Source organism: Pelodiscus sinensis, chromosome 7 (genome assembly GCF_049634645.1).
Source record: "Pelodiscus sinensis isolate JC-2024 chromosome 7, ASM4963464v1, whole genome shotgun sequence".
NCBI lineage: Eukaryota > Metazoa > Chordata > Testudines > Trionychidae > Pelodiscus > Pelodiscus sinensis.
The window spans coordinates 31536043-31557948 of NC_134717.1; the positions used below are offsets into that span (position 1 = coordinate 31536043).

The window sequence follows — 21906 nt, forward strand, 5'->3', positions numbered from 1 at the left end:
GGCAGCTCTCTAGGTCTGCTCCTGGTTGGGAGCTGCCCCGTGTGGCCCTGGCATAGACCTGTCACAGCTCCTTCATTTTCATCCGAACCTGCTCCTGGGTTTGGATGTGGCCTTTGGTGGCCAGGCTGGCAGCCATCTGGCTGTAAACAACTGCATTCCTCCATCTAGTGCGGAGATCATGTATGTTGACGGCATCCCCCCAACCCTCAATCAGGTCCATGATCTCTGCACTGGACCAGGAAGGCGTCCTCCTTCTCCGGCCCCTGGCAGGCTCCTGGGAGCTGGCAGACAGGTCCTGGGGAGCGGTGGAGCGCTGGCTGCCCTTGGCTTGCTGGCTCAGCTGCAGCCTGGCTCAGGGGCGGTAGCAGAGTGGCTCTGGGCTGGCAAGCCTGGCGCTAGCCACAAAAGACTGTGGCCAGACTCTACCCCTTTAAGGGCTCCGGGAGAGGGAGAGAAGAGAGGAGTTTTCCTGTTTGTGCCCAGAGTGGCCCCTAAGGCACCCTGGGAAGGGCTGGAGGCCCCCTATTTCAAAATAGCCCCTATTTCCTGTGTACGCAGAGCCTATTTCAAAATAGTTATTTTGAAATAAGCGCTATTCCTCGTAGTTTGGGGTTTACCAATTTTGAAATAAGCCCTCTGAAATAGCGGTTGGCTTGTGTAGATGCTAGGAAAGTTATTTTGAAATAACGCCTGTTATTTCTAAATAACTTTGCTTTGTAGACTTACCCCCAGAAACATGTGTGTATACACGCATGCACTCACGTAGAAACACACACACACACTTGCAAAGAACTGCCTACTTCTTTAAGCATTTTTTTTTCTTAGCATCTCTACAGTTTTTGCTGTACAAAATATTTTGGCCATATTGGCCTTTGACAGAAAGTGAATTAAATGTCATACCTTTTATTCATTCTAAGGCAAGTGTCAAGAAAATTCAATGGCATGGTAGGGAACTCTTAAGTTCTAGAGGCCAGATTTCAAAAGCATTTAGGCTTCTAAAATTGTAGGTCATTGCCTTGATTTTCAAAAGCATCTCACCAGGAAAATTATTGACCCCATTGACTTCAGTGGGACCCACTTACCTAGCATCATCAGGTGTTTTTGAAAAATCCTACTATGTGCCTAGCTGCATCATTAGCCTACTAGATATCTTTGAAAATCTTGCCCTTAACTGGCTGGTTTTAGTCAAATCTCCAGTAATTAGAGTACTGATTATCAAAATCACATGACAGCCAGAGTTTCCCACCCTCCACACCCAGCCTCATCTGAAGAAGATCCCACCTTTCACTTTTAGGCTATTCATTCTAATGCAGACCCAAAATGGCAATCATTGAAATTCATGACTATTTTGAATGATTAGTGACCACATGAAATAATTGGTGATCTTTCTCCAGCCTTTGCTCAAGAGGTACCTATGTCATAAAAACCACCAACATAATTGCCTCTAATTGTCACCTTTATAATTGTTTCAGTAGCAATTTCAAGTTTTATCAGTCATGAAGATAAAATTATCTTCCCAGCAGTGGAAACAGTCCCACCAGGACAGAATTGAGATCCTTGGGTCAGGCACTGTGGGGAAATTTGCATTGCTTATGCCCATGCTGAACCTGTTTGGTGGATAATCAGCTTCATTCTCCAGGGCTTTTTATCTAGCATCTTGCATGAGCCAATTAATTAACTCTCAAATAGTGAACTTGATGGGGTATGATTTTTCAAAAATCACTTTTCAACCACTTCAGTAGAAGCCAATGGACATTGCTCAGTACCGCTGAAAGTCAAGCAGCAATGAAGTACTTTTTAAAGAAAATAAGTGATTCTCACTTGAATGTCCAGGAATGGAGTCTGGTTTATTTTATTTTTTTTAATAAAACAGCCATACAACTTCATAAGAGCTAACCACTGGGTTTTCACAATCCAAAGAGCAAATAAACAAGTCTGAATAATACAATGAGGACTGTGTTTTGTTTATACAATGAAGAATTGTTTTTGTGGGGTTGGGTTTTTGGGGGTTTTTTGTTTGTTTATTTTTGTTTTTTTGTATATAGCCAATATATAATTGCCTTTTATATAGGACAACAAAATTCAAACAATATTTGGTGATGCTGGAAATGTAAAACTAATTATTTTAAAAGTAATTATTTTAGAAGGTGCGGTAGTTTCCCCTGTCTAACATTTGAGTTCTGACTTCTTTTCTAACCTCTCTCATTCCTGTTCTTTTGCTAACCGCTTTCCCAAATATATTCCTCGGGGGTTAAATTTTCCAAGCTTGTCTCAGGCCAAGAGTTAAAGTTAGTCATTTCATGCATATTGTAGTTATTCTAGACTCTCGAATTCTAGATCTAAAATCTAGATCTTACAATTATAGTGAAATGTACTCAAGCAAATTAAAACAGCTGTTGCTTCAAATGTGCCTGGTTCCGAAAAAAATCTCATTAAGATGTAAGTTTTTAAGATGAGTTTAAAGAATATTGATTATTTTTAAAATCAACAAGAAAAGTTTAGAGAAAAACTTGGATCCCAAATGAAGAGTACTGATTTTCACTGTGTGGATTTTGTTCAGGTCGACAGACACAAACACATGATATGTATCATATATACATATGTGTATAAAATGATGACTTTCAATTTGTATGGTACAGTATCTATGCAACTATTTAATTTACCAGTAACTGATGGAAGATACACAAAAATTACATGTGAGTAATAAGGATATTAGTTGTCACAGCTCCTAATGGATAAATTAACCATTCACATCATTTTTAACCATCATGGTTTCTTTTCTCTCTCTCTCTCTCTCTTTTTACATAAGCTCTGAATTAAAAACAATTACATCTATTTCCACAGTAGCTGATGACACTGTGGCTATAGCTGACACAGGCTAGTAGAGATTATTATTGCAAATTAATGTTTTGGAAAAGGAGAAAGGATACTTATCACAAGAGGGCTGCTTTTTAGTTCTCATATAATTTAAAAGTTATATTAACTTTTTTGCAATCATTTAACATTTAACTTAAGCATGTTAGCTAAAATATATGGAATGAAATAAAAATATCTATTACTGTAATGAAGCCACGTAGCATAGATCTGAAGGAATAGATTATTCTTGATTTCCTAAAGATTCAGAATATATCAACCCAAGAATGAGCTTAATTGAAACATGAACATTTTAACAGCAAATGCCAACATTTACACAATGAATTATATATGGTGCCAGCCATTCAGATCCAAAAATTAATAGGTACCATCAGATAATACAAATGGTATTAGATAATGAATGCAACTGTTTATAATGACACCAGTGCATATCAGATTAAAGATATATGTTAAGGGGCACTACAAAGGTAAGAGAGGAAGGGAGAATCTTTGTGGATTTATTGCTTTGTCAAATGAAACATTATGTGCTTATTTTCTGTTAATCTATATTTACATGTTTATGCAATTAGCCCTCTATCAAATCAGCACAAAGTGGAAACAGACTGGTGATAGCACATGCCGGCTTCAGTGCACTGTAAGACACCGGTATAAACAGATTTCAAAACAAAGCACTGCTGTTGCAAACAGTTGTCTCTTATTTAGTGTACTCTCTAGTTTTACTGGAACTGTTCTGCTGCCAACTAATTACCAGAATAGCAAATGGCATGGATCATTTTCTGCATGCAGTTACAGAATTTCCAATTAGTCAAAAATTTCTAGTGCCTGAACCTTGTTACCAAAAAAGAATGGGGGGAGATGAGCAAGGATAAATTTTAAATCAGGTTTTACTATATTTTTCCAACTGTTGATTTTATTTTTCTCCTGTGGATCCTTCTGTGTGATTTCAAAATGAAATACAGAGGTTAAATTTTCACAGTGCGTTATAAAATTACATACAAAAGGATATAACGATGACTTGATATGACATGAAGCGTTTCATCTTGGAAAAGCAAAATGGACTCTCAGCTTATTAGGCAAATTCCCCACCTCAGTTTATAGATGCATCATGGACTCAAATTCATCAATTCTTTGTTTAGTGTTTCCTTTTCTGATCTTGCGATAGGAGATTGTATTGTATCTAGAATAACTGTGTCTGGAGATATCATTTTTTTTCCCTGAGCCTGGCTGCTCCTCGGGTTTCTCAGCCTGGAGGTTAAAAATGGGGCTGGTAGAAGGGCATTCTGCCCTGTCATTATCTTGCTTCTTTAAAGGAAACTCCCCACAATTTTCTTTCTTGCTTTCTCTCAACTGCACATCCTTCTCTTCTTCCACATTCTCTCTTTCTTCTAATTGTGTATCAGATTTAATTGGTTCCTTGGGTTCAAGCAGCAGCACTTCTTCTTGGGCTCCTGCCGTTTGGAACTCCGCAGCCTCATTAGCAAGAGTAGCTATTTCTTCCTGAGGTTGTTCTGTGTTCCTTTCTTCATGTCTTGTTATTTCACATTCTGTGGTGTTTACGGGAATAATCTCCTCACAGGGCCCTGTAGCAAAAACCAATTAGTTTTGGATAAAGTATGGGATGGGTGATTTCTTACGCTGCAATGTGTTGAAATTGCATTTGAATTTTAGCCTGGGTTTCCATGGCTCACATATGTAGATCACAATGTGCAGAATAAACTGAACAACCATTTTCTGGAACAGAACTATGGGTCAGGAGCTTGCGGCTGCATTTTCTATCCTTATGAACACTTAAATTTACTGCCACAACTTTGTTTACACCAAGGTGCTTGTTGGTATTTTTTGTATCTAGAATAACTATTTGTACTAATGTATGGTTTTTACCAATAACATCCTCTGTACCATCTATCACACATTCATCTGTCCTTGATAAGGATATGTAGTGTGATACCACGTGGGCCTTGGGAGTCAGTCAAACCTATGATATATTCCTGGACCCACTTTTTCATGTTAGTGACTGGCTGTGCCACTGCTTCCCTCCTATCCTGTATCTGTTTATCCTGGAAACTTTTTAGGGCAGGAACTGTCTCTCATCAGGTCTGTCTTTCATCATGTGTTTATATCCAAGGGCATGTCTACATTAGGAAATTATTTTGAAATAATAGCTGTCGAAATAATAATTTCAAAATAGTGTGTCCACACTACAGGGAAGCCTTGAAATTAGTCTGAGGCAGGCTGCATTAATGTGGATGCGCTACATCGACTTAGAGCTCCAGGAAGCACTGGGGAGTAATTAGTCTGAATGACTCTGAGGAGTAGTTATTTTGAAATAATGGACCAGAGCATCCACATTAGTGCTATTTAAAAATAACTATTTCAAAATTAGTGTTATTCCTCGTGGAAAGCAGGAGTTATTATTTCAAGATAACCAGCCCCTTATTTTGAAATAACAGGCTTGGTGGTGTGGATGTTCCACTTGTTATCTTGAAATAAAGGGAGAATAGACCAGGGTCTAGTGTGCTAGATTTTGTTTTAAAACTATTCCCTACTCATTGCAGGCTAGACTATGATATTCTTATTTGTACTGAATATACCACATGGCCAGTATCCCCAAGAAACTCACTGAAGGAAAATGTATTGCAACATGAATAAGAGATAACAACCGCTAGTACCATAGGGATCTGATAATATTTGGGGCATCAGGACTGTAATGCAAATCATAACTTCCTATTTCAAGGAGTTGTGTTTGTGTGTACAAACCTGCATATTATTATTTTGTTAAAAGAAATAAACCACCTGTGTCAACCCCTCAACTGCATGCAGTGCTCTCCCAAGTAACCTTTTGTTGGTATTGTCTCACCCCTTCTCACTCCAGCCCTTCCCTGTCATATTGTCTCCTCCTAGTCTCAGTCTACAGTCAGAATCAGGTCCTTCAGTTGTAAATTCTTTAGGGCACAGATCACAACCTTACTTGTTTTGTAGAGAGCCAGGCACATCTATAGCACTGGAGATGTGATAAATAAATGTGCATGTCTTCATGATGCTGGAAAGTGATGGCTTGTGACATGATGGGATTTGCCAAGGTTTGTTATGACAAATGTAAATAATCAGTCTTAATACAATGGAAAGGTTTCTGAAATCAAGCTCTCAAAAGGCATGACATTGAAAAGGGAGTCATGAACCATGGTTCCTCTCTCAGTGCCAACACAGTCACAATCTTAGGGTCAAATGATGGCTGTGCACCTGCATGGGGTGCATCGGGCATTCAGCTAGCAGATGAGAGTCCTGGTGTCCGGTCCCCTCACTCCAAATAATTTAGCCAGAGAGAAATAGCTTCACTATATGGCTAGTCCCTGCTTGCTATGTTCCCATCTTTCAACAAACCCCCCCGGAGTCTCTTCCACTGGAGATTATATTCAGCAAACCAGACAGGGTTTCCAAGATAGCTGAACATGGAACCAGTGTAATATTGCTTCCTTGCACAATTGTTTGCCTCCATTTTTTACCAGCTTCCCCTGTAAAGCATGTCACTCCATTCCTCGATCAAGAGTTACAATGCACTATAAATTCCCTCACCTACAACAAAGGGGCTAGTTCTACTTACAAGCTCAACCACATCTTGCTCAAACACTATTAAGCCTATTGAGTTTGCAATCTCTTCCTGCTTCTGCAAATGTGCTTGTAAATTCCTGTAACCAAACAACTTTTCTGTGACTGTTTTTTTTTAAATCACAATATTTTTATAAGTGAATAGCTAATAGTCCTGGCCACATTTTCCAAATCCCTTGGCCCCACCCCCAGCCTGGAATTTTCTGCTGCATATGCTGACTCCTGTATATTCAAACCTTTAAGATTTTGTTTTAAAATCATTTCCCACTCATTACAGGCCAGACTGTGATATTCTTACTCAGGCTGAGTGTTCACTGGCAAGTATCCCCAATGACACTTACAGAAGAGAAAGATGTTGCAATGTGAGAAAGCGAACAATCTGGATTTAAGGGCTAGATTCTCTTCTGCATTCCTGTTCTTCTCAGTTTAGGAAAGTGAAAGAAAGGTGACCAGGTTGTCAGGTTTTCCACCAGAACACCTGATAGAAAAGGAACCCTGGTGATGCCATCCAGGCCATTAAAAATCCATTTGGTGGTGTTGCAGGGCTAAGGCAAGATAATCCTTAGCTGTTTTGGCATCATGCTGCACCCCAGAAGGTGCCAGCAGGTGCAGCTCACGGTAGTACACTGCCCCCACCCTGAGAACCCTGCCCCCATCCTGTCCAATGGAAGCTGGGGGCAGTGCCTGTGTGATGAGAACTGTGTGCAGAGCCACCATGCCCCCTCCAGGTACTAGACCGGTTAGCTGCTTCCAGGGTGCAGCGTAGTGCCAGGGCAGGAAGGAAGCCTGCCTTAGCCTTTCTGCACTGCTGACTGAAAGCCTCCAGAGGTTAGCCCACACGCCAACTCTCTGCCCCAACCTCCCTAAACCTGGAGCCCCCTCCCACACTCTGAACCCCTCACCTCAGTCCAATCCCAGAGCCCTCGTACCTCCCTGTATTCCAATCCCATTCCTCAATGTGCAACCCCATCCCACACTCCAAATCCCTTGGCCCCACCCCCACCCCCAAATATCTCATCCCCAGTTCTCACCCCCTCCCACAACTCAACTCCCTTTTCCAGCCCAGAGCCTCTTCTGCACTCTGAACCCCTCATTTCTAGCCCCACCCCAGAGCCTGAACCTCCTGTTAGAGCCTTCACTTCTTTCCACACCTCATCGCCCTGCCCCAGCCAAGTGAAAGTGAATGAGGGTGCGAGGCCCTCCAGCTGTCCAAAGAGGAGGAATATAGGGAGCAGGTGCGGGGCCTCAGAGAAGAGACAGGGCTAGGGCATCTGGTTTTTACGATTCGAAAGTTGGCAACCCTAAATTAAAGAGAAGAAAGTTTCAGGGAAAGAGTTATGGCTCCCTAATCCTGTGAGTTGGTCTATAGTGACATAGTCATGAGTTAGAATCATCTCAGGATTTATATCATTTATATCTTTGGTACAGGACCGTAAGCCAAAAGAGAATCAGAAAACTATGTTCTTAATCATTCTCTCCATACTCAAAGAGGCACCACACAGATTTTATGCCATGAGTTATAGTAGCTCATTGTTCAGAACATCCAGGATACTTTCTTTCTTCAGTTATGGATATGTCACTGACAGACCAGCCAGCATGGCATTCTAATTCTTGAATCTGTCAGACAATGCATCTCAAAAAGAGTGAACACTGTTTCCTTTGTGGCCAGCTGTGGTGGTTTAAGGATGGATGTGGGATCCCAGTTTGAAAGGAGCCTTTGCTAATGGAAGACAGCATTCTACATCTATCCATTGCAGATCCCTGGGGTTTATTTCATTCCCTCATCTAAAGGCAAACACAGTAAGCTTCATACCAGTCACCATGCTCCGCACAGACACTTAGCAGCATTATGCATCTCCTGCCCTGTGAGAGGCTGTAGGAAAGCACAGAGGCCCCAGAGGTATGGAATCTAGCAAGACTCCATCCTAGGGTTCTACTAGCGGAGCTGAAATGTTGGTAGCTTTGGGCCCCATTAACTAATGCTCTACTCCTGGTTATCAGCCCAGTAGCCTTCATCCATTCATAAGAGCAAGACCCCTCCATGATAATGAGATCTAGCTAAAAACTTTTCAACAAAATTGCAACATTGTAGAGAATTTTTTCATCACGATATCAGTGACATGCATTTTTCCAAAAGTAATTTGCTTTAAAAAAGAAGTTTAAAAAACAAAAGACATGAAAAGTGGGAGTTCTGGGAACAGTTTGCTGTCTGAGGTTTTGGAATTAAAATGAGTTTTAAATTAACTGGATTTTAAAGTGATTATATAATTTGCTGATATTTCTTTAGGAAATGAGAATCAGCAGAATTCAGAAAATGGAGACACATTAGGTCATTAAGACCAGTGTTTCTCAACCAGTGGTATGAGGACCCTCGGGGGGTACTCGAGAGAAGTCTGGGAGGTACGTCAACACAACTGAAATTTGGAGAAAACTGAATTTTTGTTTTTAAGTTTTACAGCGCTTTATTATTTTTGTACTTTTTACACCCAATAATTTCATCGCCTGCCCGGCTACAATTAAGTTGTTTAAATAATTTTTTTAAATGGGTACTTTATAAAAAAAAAAAAGAGAAACGCCGATCTAAACATACAAATTTTCCAGAGAAGGATTAGTCCCTAGAACAGGGGTGGGCAATAATTTTTGACAGGGAGGCTACTCAAAGATTTAGGTAAATGGTCACTTTTCTTAGGAGGGGTCCGGGATCTGGGATGAAGGTTGGGTGCAGAAGGGAGCTCAAGGTAGGGCACTGGGGTGGGTCTGAGAGGGAGTTTGGGTGAAAAAAAGGGTTGTGACCTGGGGCAGGGGATTGGGGTGCGGGTCTGAGATCGTGTATGGGTTCATGAGAGGATTCTGGCCTGAGAGAAGGCTGTAAAAGGGATGCAGGGCCTGGGAGGGAGTTGTGACCTGGGGCAGGAGGAGGTGGTGACCTCAGGCAGTGAGTTGGGGTGCATTAGAGGCTCTGGCCGGGAGGTGCTTACCTAGGTGGCTCCTGTCCAGCAGGAACTTCAGGCAGGCCTCCTACCTTCCAGAAACCCCAGGCTCAGAGCAACTGGCTGTTTCACATGGCTCTCTGCACCATGGAGGGCGGGAGGCTTCATATGTTGCCCCCAGCACAATTTCTCAGCTTCCAGTCAATAGGAACTGAGAGATTGTGCTGGGGGTGGGGTAGAACATGAAGCCTCCCCCCGTCCAGCACAGAGAGCCACATGGAGCAGCCAGTCATTTTAAGTGGCATGGAGCTGCTCTGTACATGAAGTTCCCAGTGAAGCAGGCCACAAGCTAGATTCAAAAGCTTAGCAAACCAGATTTGGCCTATTGGCCATATCTTGCCAGCCCCTGACCTAGAGCTAAGATAATGGAGCTTTCTGTGGGACAATAATCTGCAGTTTAAGGGTGCATCTACACTGCACTATAAGTCAAAATAAGATACACAATTTGTTTATCTTATTTTGATGTAATTTTGAAATAACTTATTTTGAAATTTGGCGCTGTCTACACAGCACTTACTTTGAAAGAAATTGCTATTCCAAAACATCCCTTACTCCTTGTGGAATGAGGTTTACAGGGATGTCGGAATAGTCCATTATATTTAGAAATAACGGGTGTGCTCAAAAGACACAAAATAGCTCCATATGTGTGGTACAGGCAGTCCCCGAGTTACGCGGATCCGACTTATGTCGGATCCGCAGTTACAAACGGGGCCCTCCCTCTCCCTGATCTCCAGCAGACCAGGGAGAGGAAGCAAAGCGGCGGAACACGCGGGCAGCGGACAGCCCAGACGAGTCTGGGCTGTCAGCTGGCCGCGTGCTCCGCGGCTTTGCTCTGCTCTGCTCCCCGTCCCCCTGGTCTGCAGTCTGGGCTGTCAGCTGGCCGCGTGTTCCGTCGCTTTGCTCTGCTCTGCTCTGCTCCCCGTCCCCCTGGTCTGCAGACCAGGGGGACGGGGAGCAGAGCAGAGCAAAGCCGCGGAGCATGTGGCCAGCTGACAGCCCAGACGCATCTGGGCTGTCCACTGCCCGCGTGTTCTGCCGCTTTGCTTCCTCCCCCTGGTCTGCTGGAGACCAGGGGGATGGGGAGCAAAGCAGAGCAAAGCCACGGAGCACGCGGCCAGCTGACAGCCCAGACGCAGCTGGGCTGTCCGCTGCCCGCATGTTCCGCCGCTTTGCTCCCCGTCCCCCTGGTCTACAGACCAGGGGGACGGGGAGCAAAGCAGAGCAAAGCCACGGAGCCCGAGGGCAGCAGGATAGCCAGGGCGCGTCTGGGCTGTCCCGCTGCCCCCGTGCTCCGCGGCTTTGCTCCGGACGCCTGTGGTACAGCAGCTGGGGCGCTGCCGGTTGGTCCCATAGCGCCGCTCAGGGCACCACTGGACCAACCCAGCAGCACCCCAGCTGCTCTGCCCCAGGACTTCCTGGAATCAGCTGCTAAGCAGTTTCAGCAGCAGCTGACTTGGGGATGCCTGGGGTTCTTAAGTTGAATCTGTATGTAAGTCAGAACTGGCCTCCAGATTCAGCCGCTGTTGAAACTGATCAGTTTCAGCAGCGGCTGAATCTGGACGCCAGTTCCGACTTACATACAGATTCAACTTAAGAACAAACCTACAGTCCCTATCTTGTACGTAACCCGGGGACTGCCTGTATTTTTAAATTTGGAGGGGAGGTTTTCCATGCAAAACAGATATTACTAAAATCTGTGATACTTACACCCATAAGAGGGAAATAAGAGATTTCAAAAGAGAAAGGAAAAAGAATCCCAAGTTGTAGTGAGCTGTTCACTTAAGATTCAGACTATCTTTCATTCATTCATTAAATGTGAGACAAAACTAAAATTAAGCCTCAAGTAAAGCATTGGTTTCTGTGTGCTGAATGCTTCCAATAAACCGGTTTTGAAAAGCATTCAGTAAAGAAATAGGGTTTAATTAACATTACCTTTTTTCCCCTTCTGTGAAATCTTTTTGCTCCAGTGGCCACAATTAAAAAGTGAGCAACAATTGCTAACAATTACCACATGGTGGTATCTGAGGTACAGTATCACATTTTCCCTCTATAATTAGAATAGGAAATTATGTGGTAATTGTATCAATCTATTACTAAATGTTGATATTTTCATGCTACCCACTGTTTTTCCTCTTTATGGTTCAAAGAAGATGTAACAATATCTGGCATCACAAATACCAGGAATCTCATTAAAAGGTGTGCAAGTCATAGTATTACGAGGTTCCAGACTGTTAAATTCTGAGGTATTATCAGTGAACCAGGAATCTCTGAAAGAATTTCAGAGACAGGGAAGGTAAAATAAAGAAGAGGTTAGTCTGAGTTATTTTTCTATTGAATGCCCTCACAGTCTAGTGAAGGGGAATAATTTTCACAGAAAGGATCTATGGGGACTGATGATTTCCCCACTGTCATTGCCCTTTAAATGTTGGGAGTACTGGAAAATATATCATTTCTGAATTGCCTTTGCTAGGCTGACTTTGAGTGGGACACTAGTAGATGAGCCTAGTGGGTTTGAAACTGAAATAAAGCGGAACTGTACAGTGAATACCATCATTGTGTTTATGCCATTCAGTGTTGAAAGATGGCCTCACCCCGTGATCTCATAATCTCAGGAAGGCAGATTTTGGTAAGCTTAGAGAGCTGGTAGGTAAGGTCTCATGGGAAGCAAGACTAAGGGGAAAAACAACTGAAGAGAGTTGGCAGTTTTTCAAAGAGACATTATTAAGGACCCAAAAGCAAGCTATTCCGCTGCGTAGGAAAGATAGAAAGTATGGCAAAAGACTGCCTTCACTTAACCAGGAGATCTCGCATGATCTAAAAGTAAAAAAAGGAGTCATATAAAAAGTGGAAACTAGGACAAATTACAAAGGATGAGAATAAGCAAACAATACAGGAATGCAGGGGCAAGATTAGAAAGGCAAAGGCACAAAACAAGCTCAAACTAGCTACAGATACAAAGGGAAACAAGAAGATATTCTATAAATATATTAGAAGCAAGAGGAAAATCAAGGTCAGGGTAGGCCCACTGCTCAGTGAGGAGGGAGAAACAGTAAAAGGAAACTTGGAAATGGCAGAGGTGCTTAATGACTTCCAAGAAGTCCGATGACGAAGGAATGCCTAACATAGTGAATGCTAGTGGAAAGGGGGTAGGTTTAGAAGATAAAATAAAAAAAGAACAAGATAAAAATTACTTAGAAAAGTTAGATGTCTGCAAGTCACCAGGGCCTGATGAAATGCACCTAGAATACTCAAGGAGCTGATAGAGGAGGTATCTGAGCCGTTAGCTATCATCTTTGAAAAATCATGGAAGATGGGAGAGATTCCAGAAGACTGGAAAAGGGCAAATATAGTGCCCATCTATAAAAAGGGAAATAAGAACAACCCAGGAAACTACAGACCAGTCAGTTTAATTTCTGTGCCAGGAAAGATAATGGAGCAAGTAATTAAGGAATTCATCTGCAAACACCTGAAAGATAATAAGGTGATAGATAACAGCCAGCATGGATTTGTAAAAAACAAATCATGTCAAACCAATCTGATAGCTTTCTTTGATAGGATAACGAGTCTTGTAGATAAGGGAGAAGCGGTGGACATGGTATACCTAGACTTTAGTAAGGCATTTAATATGGTCTTGCATGATATTCTTATCAATAAACTAGGCAAATACAACTTGAATGGGGCTACTATAAGGTGGGTGCATAACTGGCTGGATAACCATCCTCAGAGAGTAGTTATTAATGGTTCACAATCCTGCTGAAAAGGCATAACAAGTGGGGTTTCACAGGGGTCTGTTTTGGGATAGGATCTGTTCAATATCTTCATCAACGATTTAGATATTGGCATAGAGAATATGCGTATTAAGTTTGCAGATGATACGAAGCTGGGAGGGGTTGCAACTGCTTTGGAGGATAGGATCAAAATTCAAAATCATCTGGACAAACTGGAGACATGGTCTGAGGTAAACAGGATAAAGTTTAATAAGGACAAACGCCAAATACTCCACTTAAGAAGGAACAATCATTCTCACACATACAGAATGGGAAGCGACTGTTTAGGAAGTAGTACTACAGAAAGGGACCTAGGGGTCATAGTGGACCATAAATTAAACATTAATCAACAGTGTGATGCTGTTGCTAAAAAAGCAAACATGATTCTGGGATGCATTAACAGGTGTGTTGTGAGCAAGACACGAGAAGTCATTCTTCCGCTTTACTTTGCACTGGTTAGGCCTCAGTTGGAGTATTGTGTCCAGCTCTGGGCACCACATTTCAAGAAAGATATGGAGAAGTTGGAGAAGGTCCAGAGAAGTGCAACAAGAATGATTAAAGGTCTAGAGAAGGTGACCTATGAAGGAAGACTGAAAGAATTTGGCTTTTTTTAGTTTGGAAAGCAGAAGACTAAGAGGGGACATGATAGCAGTTTTCAGGTATCTAAAAGCAGATCACAAGGAAGAGGGAGAAAAATTGTTCTCCTTAGCTTCTGAGGATAGGACAAGAAGCAATTGGCTTAAACTGCAGGAAGGGAGGTTTAGGTTGGACATTAGGAAAAACTTCCTAACTGTCAGGGTGGTTAACACTGGAATAAGTTGCTGAGAGAGGTTGTGGAATCTCCATCTCTGGAAATATTTAAGAGCGGGTTAAAAAAACATCTATCAAGGATGATCTAGACAGTACTCAGTCCTGCCATGAGGGCAGGGGACTGGACTTGATGACCTCTCAAGGTCCCTTCCAGTTATAGTGCACTATGATTCTATGATTATTAATGCCACTTCTCTCCCAGTTGTCTTGTTTCTCCAGAGACTTTGGCAAGATTTGTGGAGGATCTGTACTGGTGATGTCACAGGAAACTGAAAGCTCAGCAAATTAGGAATGGGATGTTGAAGCTAATATGTTCCTTTCCCTCTCAAAATCCCCAGCCTCTCAATTGAAATGAGAGATCTGCAACTCAATTTCAGCGTCCTGGGGGGTAGCCCTCATTGGAGGCATTGACTGGAAGTCAGGAGATCCACTTTCAATTTCCAGTTCCACTGCTGACCTTATGTGTGAATTTGTGCAAATCACTTCCCATTTCTGTACCTCTTTTTCTCTTTCCACTTCTTCTTAGATGGAGGATCTTGAGGGCAGGCTGTCCCTCACCAGGCATTTATATAGTATCTAGCTTACTGGGACTCTTGCTGCAGCTGGAACTTTCAGGTATTACTTCAATATAAATAATATCACCAATAATACCACCGGTTAGGTCCTCCAGATATCTTACTCAGAAATGTCCCTCCCACAAAAAAAAGGAAGTCCAGATCTGCTGTGGGCATTAAACCAAACAGAAAAATAATCTTTCCATTATTAAAAAAAACCCAGACGTGCAGCAACCATGGAAATAGAAAATACCAATATGCCAGAAGAATGAAGACAGACCTAAAGGAGGTCTCTATGGCTGCAATGAAAATAACTAAGGAACTTGGAAACAAATGAGGAAAGAGGAAGGGTGGATGGGGGAAGAGGAGGAATTTAACAGCTTGCTGAAAGTGTCTTTGCTTTAAGAAAGAGCTATTAGAAGATCCAGTGCACCTGGGGTAGATGTTCTACAGATGGCTCATTTAAGGCCCAGTCCTATTCCTCCTGAATGCTATTGGCTTTTTGCAATTGATTTCAATGAGAGGAGAATCAGGTCCTTGTAGGAACCAGGATATTAGTAAGGCTTGGAATTAAATATACAATAAGGGAGGCAGAACAGACCCATGCCCACTTTTCCAACTATCTCACCTTTCCTTTCCCTATACTGTTACAGCACAACAGTGACATCCAGTCACTAGCTGGATTGATCACAGGTAGTTTGTATATTCCCTCAAGACATAGTCTATACTTGCTTCTCCCATTCAAAGGTGGCAGGCTACATTTAGATGGTTATCTCCGAGTTGTCCTGTTTGGCACATCCCTATTTCAAATGATGATTTAATGTTGCAATAAATGATCTATTCGGCATTGTGCCCCTGGGGTCCTAAATATTAATTAGGCTAAATTGGTTAGGTACTAAAAAGCTGCCTGCAATTTGGAGATAAAGTGCTTATAGATAGGTTCTGGGGAGGAGAAAGTCTGTGAAAGATTACTACTTAGGTTTTATTGTACACTTGTAAGGCAACACAGTTGGAATATAGATGTCACCTTAAGGAGGAAATGCCTCTGTCATGGTTTACTTTCTCAAAACGTATGTAGTGTCTATGAAATATAATATAGCCACTGTTAAATGGTTATGTATTTTGCCTTTTTTTAATCAAATCAAGTGTCATTATCCTCAGAATCTGAGGATTCCATATTTGGTAGTTTTTATACAGCTTGTCTGCACCTATCCCTGAAAGTTCCATATTATAATTATCTGTGTTCATATAACTAAATTATGAAAAAATATTTCAGGGTTATTTTTTCTGTATTTTTCTAAATAGATCTGTAATGCATGCAGGGGGGTGGTTACTGTTTATCTGCAAACTGGCATGATTAGAGCTGGAGATACTTAATGAATGAATTACCATTAGATGGTCTTAAAAATGAAAAAGAAAGGTAACTATAGCAATCCCTTCTCTAAACACTAATAATCAGATACACTAATCCAGGCACATTGTACCTTTCAGTACCAGTGATCTTTTCTAAGCAGTGCTATAAATCATGAGTGCCTTATAGCTCACTGCAAAATTAGGATTCAAGTGTGTTTCCTATTTTGTTATTTGGAAAAATAAATACCTGTGGAAAATTGTTCTCTTCAAAAGCCATTCCTATGTTCATATGGTCAGCAAAATACCGTACATTACACAGCATTTCTCATTACCTTCTCCTGATTTCTCTTCATCAGTTCTTGTGTTCTTGGAAGGGATGTCAGCTGATCCCTCCTCTAGAGTTGCATTGTGTTCCGCTTGTTTTTCTTTAAAAGATAACAAGATAGTGAGAAAGTGACAAATGATGATGGTTAATAATGATGACAACTAGTTTTCATAGTTACATACTGTCACCTGTAGATGATACGTGGGAACTAAAAACTGCTGATCTCTTGAACTCTTTACTTCTTCCTGCCATGCTTGTAGCAATACTGTAGAGAAATTATTAGCTGTCTTTAGCTGTCTTATTGTTTCCATTCCTTGTTAGCTCAAATTTATATCTGATTGTGAATCACCTTTTATCATGGTTTATGTCTATTTGTGTGTGTAGTGTTTCTGATAACATGTAAATTACATTCTATTTTTCACTATGCTATACAAAAAATAAAGGATTGGGTTTTTTCCCCAAATGAATTGAAAAGAGGCAACATTGTACTTTACCTTTGCATTGCTTCTCCCCATCGAGAGCACCACATATTGTGTTGTCCTCCTCTGAATGCTTGTTAGCCTCTTGATTTTCCTTTTTAAGTGAAGCTTCAGGACTGGTTTCTGAATTTTCACATAGAACTGTCACAGCAGATTTTGCTATTTCATCAATAATATCAATGAGCTGCAGCTGAGCTTTTTCAGGTGGCACAGTCCCATTGTACTCAGGTATGCTGGATGTAATTGGGAAGTCTTCTGTCATGATTACAGTAGCCTCCGATTAATTCCTTTGGGTTTTTCACTTCCACTGAAGTCTCAGGATTCTACCACTGCAGAAAAAAATAACCTATACACCTATTATCTTTCTCACTGTTCTCCCTCCCTCCTCGAATACTCAATAAGCTTCTCTTCTTCTGAAGGCGTTGTAGCAAACCAAGAACAGAACGGAGTAATAATGTTAGGATTTGTCTAGGATTTGCCAGCAGTCCCTTTCTACACAAATACCCAATCAGGACTTTGCTTGTTGCTTAGAGAGTCTTCCAGTTGCATAATTAAATGCACCATTTTTAAAATTTACATAAACAAACAATCTGAAGCAACAAAGCTTTTGTGCTGGCATGCAGAGCGGGTCTTTCAGCATGTCAGCCCCATGGTAATAAACAGAGATTTTGTACTCTTGTCACAATGGGTCTTTGTATATTTGCCTTGTAACAGGAGCAGCAATTCTTCTAAATCTTTAAGCCATAGTGAGTGACCACCTTTAGTCACATTAGTTATGTGTAACCAGCTTAACATTCCTAACCAGGTTTATGTTCTGATAAACCTTGAAATGCTGTTAATCAAACAATGGCTTCATTTTATATTTGGTAAGGAATAAACTTGCTTGTTTAAAAAGCACACATATTTTTGCATACAATACAGAATAATGCCACTTTCTTTAGCACAGCATCATTCAGGCCAACTGTTTAGCAATGCTTTACAGAGATAGGGCTAAACCATGAGAGATGTTGAAGACATCTTATTGCAAGAGTACTTATTTCAGCAAATGCTGCAAAAACTCAGCATCTTTCAAGAATAAGACCAGAGAATGAAAATGAAAAGTTTGCAGCAGGACAGGCACGAGGGAAAGAAACATTCTGAGATGAGATTTGGATTGAGAAGGTGAGTTGATGAGGTGGAGAGCTCTGGATGACAGGCTATTTCTACTACTTACTGTGTACAGTGGAATTATTTCCTACAGAATGAAGATAAAGTCTCAGTGAATGGTGAGGTTCATAGTATAACATAACAGTATTTCCCCATTTTACCAAGCACATTTTAGTCCCTGCAACAATAATATTCCTTATGTTAAAGGAACATAAAAGGGGCAGTAGTGTGAGACTAATATGTACATCACTGATTATCAACCTGACCTACAAGCTAATTGAGTTTGAGAAACTTTTGGGAAGGTACAGTACTCACAAAGAATGAATGAACTCATTGCTATAGTTCACTGGTAAGCAATTGGCTGGACCTGAGTGTCAGAGGCATTTTCCGCCTATTGCTGAACTTGTCCTCACAGTCCCTTCCTCAACCAAGCATCTGAAGCCAAGTTTACATGAGAATGTAATTCTTCTGCTTTAGATGTCTTTTCGTATTAGTGCTGAACAAAGTTTTGATACCTTTGGGCTTTCAGCATTTGAAATAATTCTGCTGGGATCTGGTGATTGGAAATGGACCCAAAGCGAATGGCTTCTGAGAAGCAGTGAGTTCACACATTTAAATCAATATTTTCATCCTTGTCATTAAAATGAGTTTGGTGTCAATGACTGGTAATTGTTTTAACTGTTCATGCAAGATGGGTTCAGCATAAAATTTTGAACATGGATGGAAGAGATGTGGGCACAGATAGCCCCAAAGAAAGAAACTGGATTCTTAGGAAATGTTTTGAGAATGCAATAGGTAATTTTTAAATCATACTCTGCTGCTGCTGCCCCACCCTGAATTAAAAGACCATTCATGTTTGCTCAGATGGTCTACTTAAAACAGTTCTAATATATGGCTGTGAAATATGACAGTTTTGTATTTGACCACGTGTCTTGTTACCAAATGTTTCCTTCAGTGGGGAATCAACACTGTATTAGAGGAAGAAATGGACCTTACCTGAGCATCTCCATTGTCTTGGTTTTCAGAGTATGCTGTCAGTGACACCTGGGAAGCACACTTAGCACTATGTACGTATCAATGGTTTGGTATAGACTACGTATGGGTTTATGTTGGAGAAGTAGTCTTGTGCAGTGTGCTGCTTTGACCCCATGATACTTACTGCATGCACTCATCACCACAGAATGACTTGAAAGACAAAAATGATCTCCCCGCTATATGTTAAAGGCCAATGTAACTAATTAAAGAAAAATCAAATGCTTGGTGTTCCAGCCAAGCGTCACTGATCTTATGATATAAAGAGATGAGAAAGGTGGCAGATGTCCTAACAGACTCCCTGGCTGGCACAGAGCTGCCATAGACTCCCTTCCGCAGGCCACAAGCCTCCAGTGTCAGTGGTGATCTTGGGGAGTACTTAACAGCTGTAGCACTCTGGTAATCCTGAGCTGGTGGGCCAACCCTTTATGGCTTTATCCAGCAGATTACAGGGTTAGAGCATTCCAGATCACATCAGTGGCCAAACTCGCTTAACTGATGCCAGAATTCAACCAGTGAGTCTCCATAGGAAATAGAGGCAAACAAGTATCAGAAGATCACACTCATCCTTCCAACTTCTCCTCCTCTTAATCTTTTCACTTTTAAAAAGTGTCTTTAATCATTCTGGTTGCAGAGACAAATGTAAAAATGTGAACTGAACCTGTATTAGTGTAATGATACCTGCCTGGATCTACAGACTTGAATCAATGGACCCAAGAAGTATGAACTACCCCCTTCATTTTGGTCAAGATCCTCTGGACTCTGTCATTCTGTGGCCATGAAATGTGATGGCACAAAACAGCAGTTTGGAATTCATCATATGCCTGAATCCAGGCAACCAGTGTTCTTTTGTAGTTGCCATTTGCCCTCCAGGTTTGCTTCAAAGGGAAGTTAATATAATTACAGTGTATGCTCCCTGCACTGTTCCATACAGTTAGGCAGAAAGGCGATCCTGATGACTCTCCCAATTCACCACCTTTCTTTGTGCTATGAAGCTGCTGTATAGCCGCCTCTCTCCTGGAATCAAGCCAACACACACAATTATGTATCAACTACCACAATTACCTGTGGGTATGCACAGGGGAGCCAACAGCCTTGCCAGGCACCTCTGCAAGGGTCGGAGTGGGGGCAGCTCTGCACAACAAGGGACAGGCCTCAGGCAGAAAGCGTGGGCCCAGGGGCAGCCAGCTCTCAGCGCTGCTTGGACTGTGGTATGTCCCTCCCAGCCCTGAGGGCTGCCTGGAGCATGGAGCTCCAGTGGTGATTTAAAGGGCCCAGAGCTCCGGGCACTGCTGCTGCACCAGTAGCTGTGGCAGTCTCCAGGAGCCACGGACACTTTTCAATCACCAAGCCTCGAGCTGGTTGCCCCTTTTGTCAACAGGCTTGGGAAAACGCTGACCCATTTGAAGATTACTAAAGGACAGAGTTACAGAAATGTCTTCTGTTTGCCTTTTAACATTTGTCCACTATGAGTGGAAAGGAACTACACACGAGTAGCCCCTTTCTCTGTTCTTTTACAGGACATGCCACAAGACAAGAAATAGATCTTCAAAGCTCTACAGCCGTCATTTCTTGCAGCTGTATTGGCATGGATGCTGCCTGATCTATGACAGGAAACACAGTGGCATTGTCACTTGCATCCAGCTTTTTGCACCTCAAGCCAGCTGGATGCCTTGTTTAATTTGCTGGGAATAGTGTGTAGCACAGAGAATGCTGGTGGAACATAAGAACAGCCATACTGGATCAGACCAAAGGTCCATCTAGCCCAGTATCCTGTCCTCCTACAGGGGCCAATACCAATGCCTCAAAGGGAATAAACAGAACAGGTGATCATCAAGGGATCCCTCTCCAGGCTGTCACCCATTTCCAGTTTCTGACAAACAGTGGCTAGGGACACCATTCCTACCCATCCTGGCTAATAGCCATGAATTTATCTAGTTCTTTTTTGAATAGTGATTCCAGTCTTCACAGCGTCCTCTGGCAAGGAGTTTCACAGGTTGACTGTGTGTTGCATACTTCCTTTTGTTTTAAACCTGCTGCCTATCAATTTCATTTGGTGACCCTCTAGTTATTGAGTTAGAGAATGGAGAAAAGTATTTGAATGAGTTGTAAAAGTCAAAAACTTATAAAAGGGAAGTTCAGTGCATAACCTCTTCCCTGTTTTATTTGAAGAAATAGTATCATCATCTCCTTATCCCCTTTGCCACACCAAAGTTTGGCAGCTTCCTCGTGGCAAAAGGTTGAGTCATATACTTGAGCTCAGAGAAGACTTTTCCTGGCTCACTTTGGCTCCCAAAGAATGTTTGTCCATCCAGTAGCAGTTTTCTCCAAATGCTTCTAACCAGAACTGAATTAGGACATGGATTTTTACCCTAAGGAGTCAGTAGTTTACAACCACATTTTCCATATTGTAATGGAAGGGAGTCAGGGGGCCATTGAAGATGCTGGTATGAAAAAGGTTAAACTGATCTAATCTAACTATTTATAGAATGCCAGTCACTATGGTATAATATGCAAGGGTATCTATAATATACAGAAGTCTCAGAGGGGTAGCCATGTTAGTTTGTAACTGAAAAAACTTAAACAACAAATAGTTCTGCAGCATCTTAGAGACTAACAAAAAATGTGTATGGTATCATGAGCTTTCGTGGGCACAACCCACTTCTTCAGATAACTAGAGTTAAGGAATCCAGGATACAAATAAATAGCAAAGAAAGAGAGGGAATGGGGAGCGGGAAAGAAGGAAAAAATAGGGGGAAATGGTCAATTGGAGTGTCTGTGCTAAATGAGGCTAATAGAGTGAGCTGTAAGTATGTCATTAGGTTGTGGAACGTAGCAGACCATCCAGGTCAGGTATAATATGCAGCTATAGCTATAATATGCCAACTGGTCAAAGGATTTCAGTTTTGTGTGTGATAAAAATAATTGCCCGTCCAGCAGGACACTGTCATTTCATTAAAAATGCAACTG

General features: G+C 41.7%; 1 protein-coding gene across 1 annotated transcript; it reads right to left on the reverse strand.

The window, feature by feature from the left end:
- Positions 1-1850: 1850 nt before the first annotated feature.
- Positions 1851-17274, reverse strand: ERMN (ermin). Its single transcript, XM_006125660.4, has 3 exons — positions 16774-17274; positions 16287-16379; positions 1851-4454 (listed from the first exon to the last, which is right to left on the reverse strand). Exons 1-3 carry the CDS (start codon positions 17018-17020, stop codon positions 3967-3969), a joined length of 828 nt encoding a protein of 275 aa, XP_006125722.2. The 5' UTR covers positions 17021-17274; the 3' UTR covers positions 1851-3966.
- Between the last annotated feature and the right edge of the window lie 4632 nt (positions 17275-21906).

Coding starts and splice junctions, on each gene's coding strand:
- ERMN (XM_006125660.4), bottom strand. CDS start 17,020: ATGACAGAAGACTTCCCAATTACATCCAGCATACCTGAGTACAATGGG. Junction 16,380..16,773: donor TGGGGAGAAGCAATGCAAAG/GTAAAGTACAAT, acceptor TATCTTTTAAAG/AAAAACAAGCGGAACACAAT. Junction 4,455..16,286: donor TGAAGAGAAATCAGGAGAAG/GTAATGAGAAAT, acceptor TTTTTGCTACAG/GGCCCTGTGAGGAGATTATT.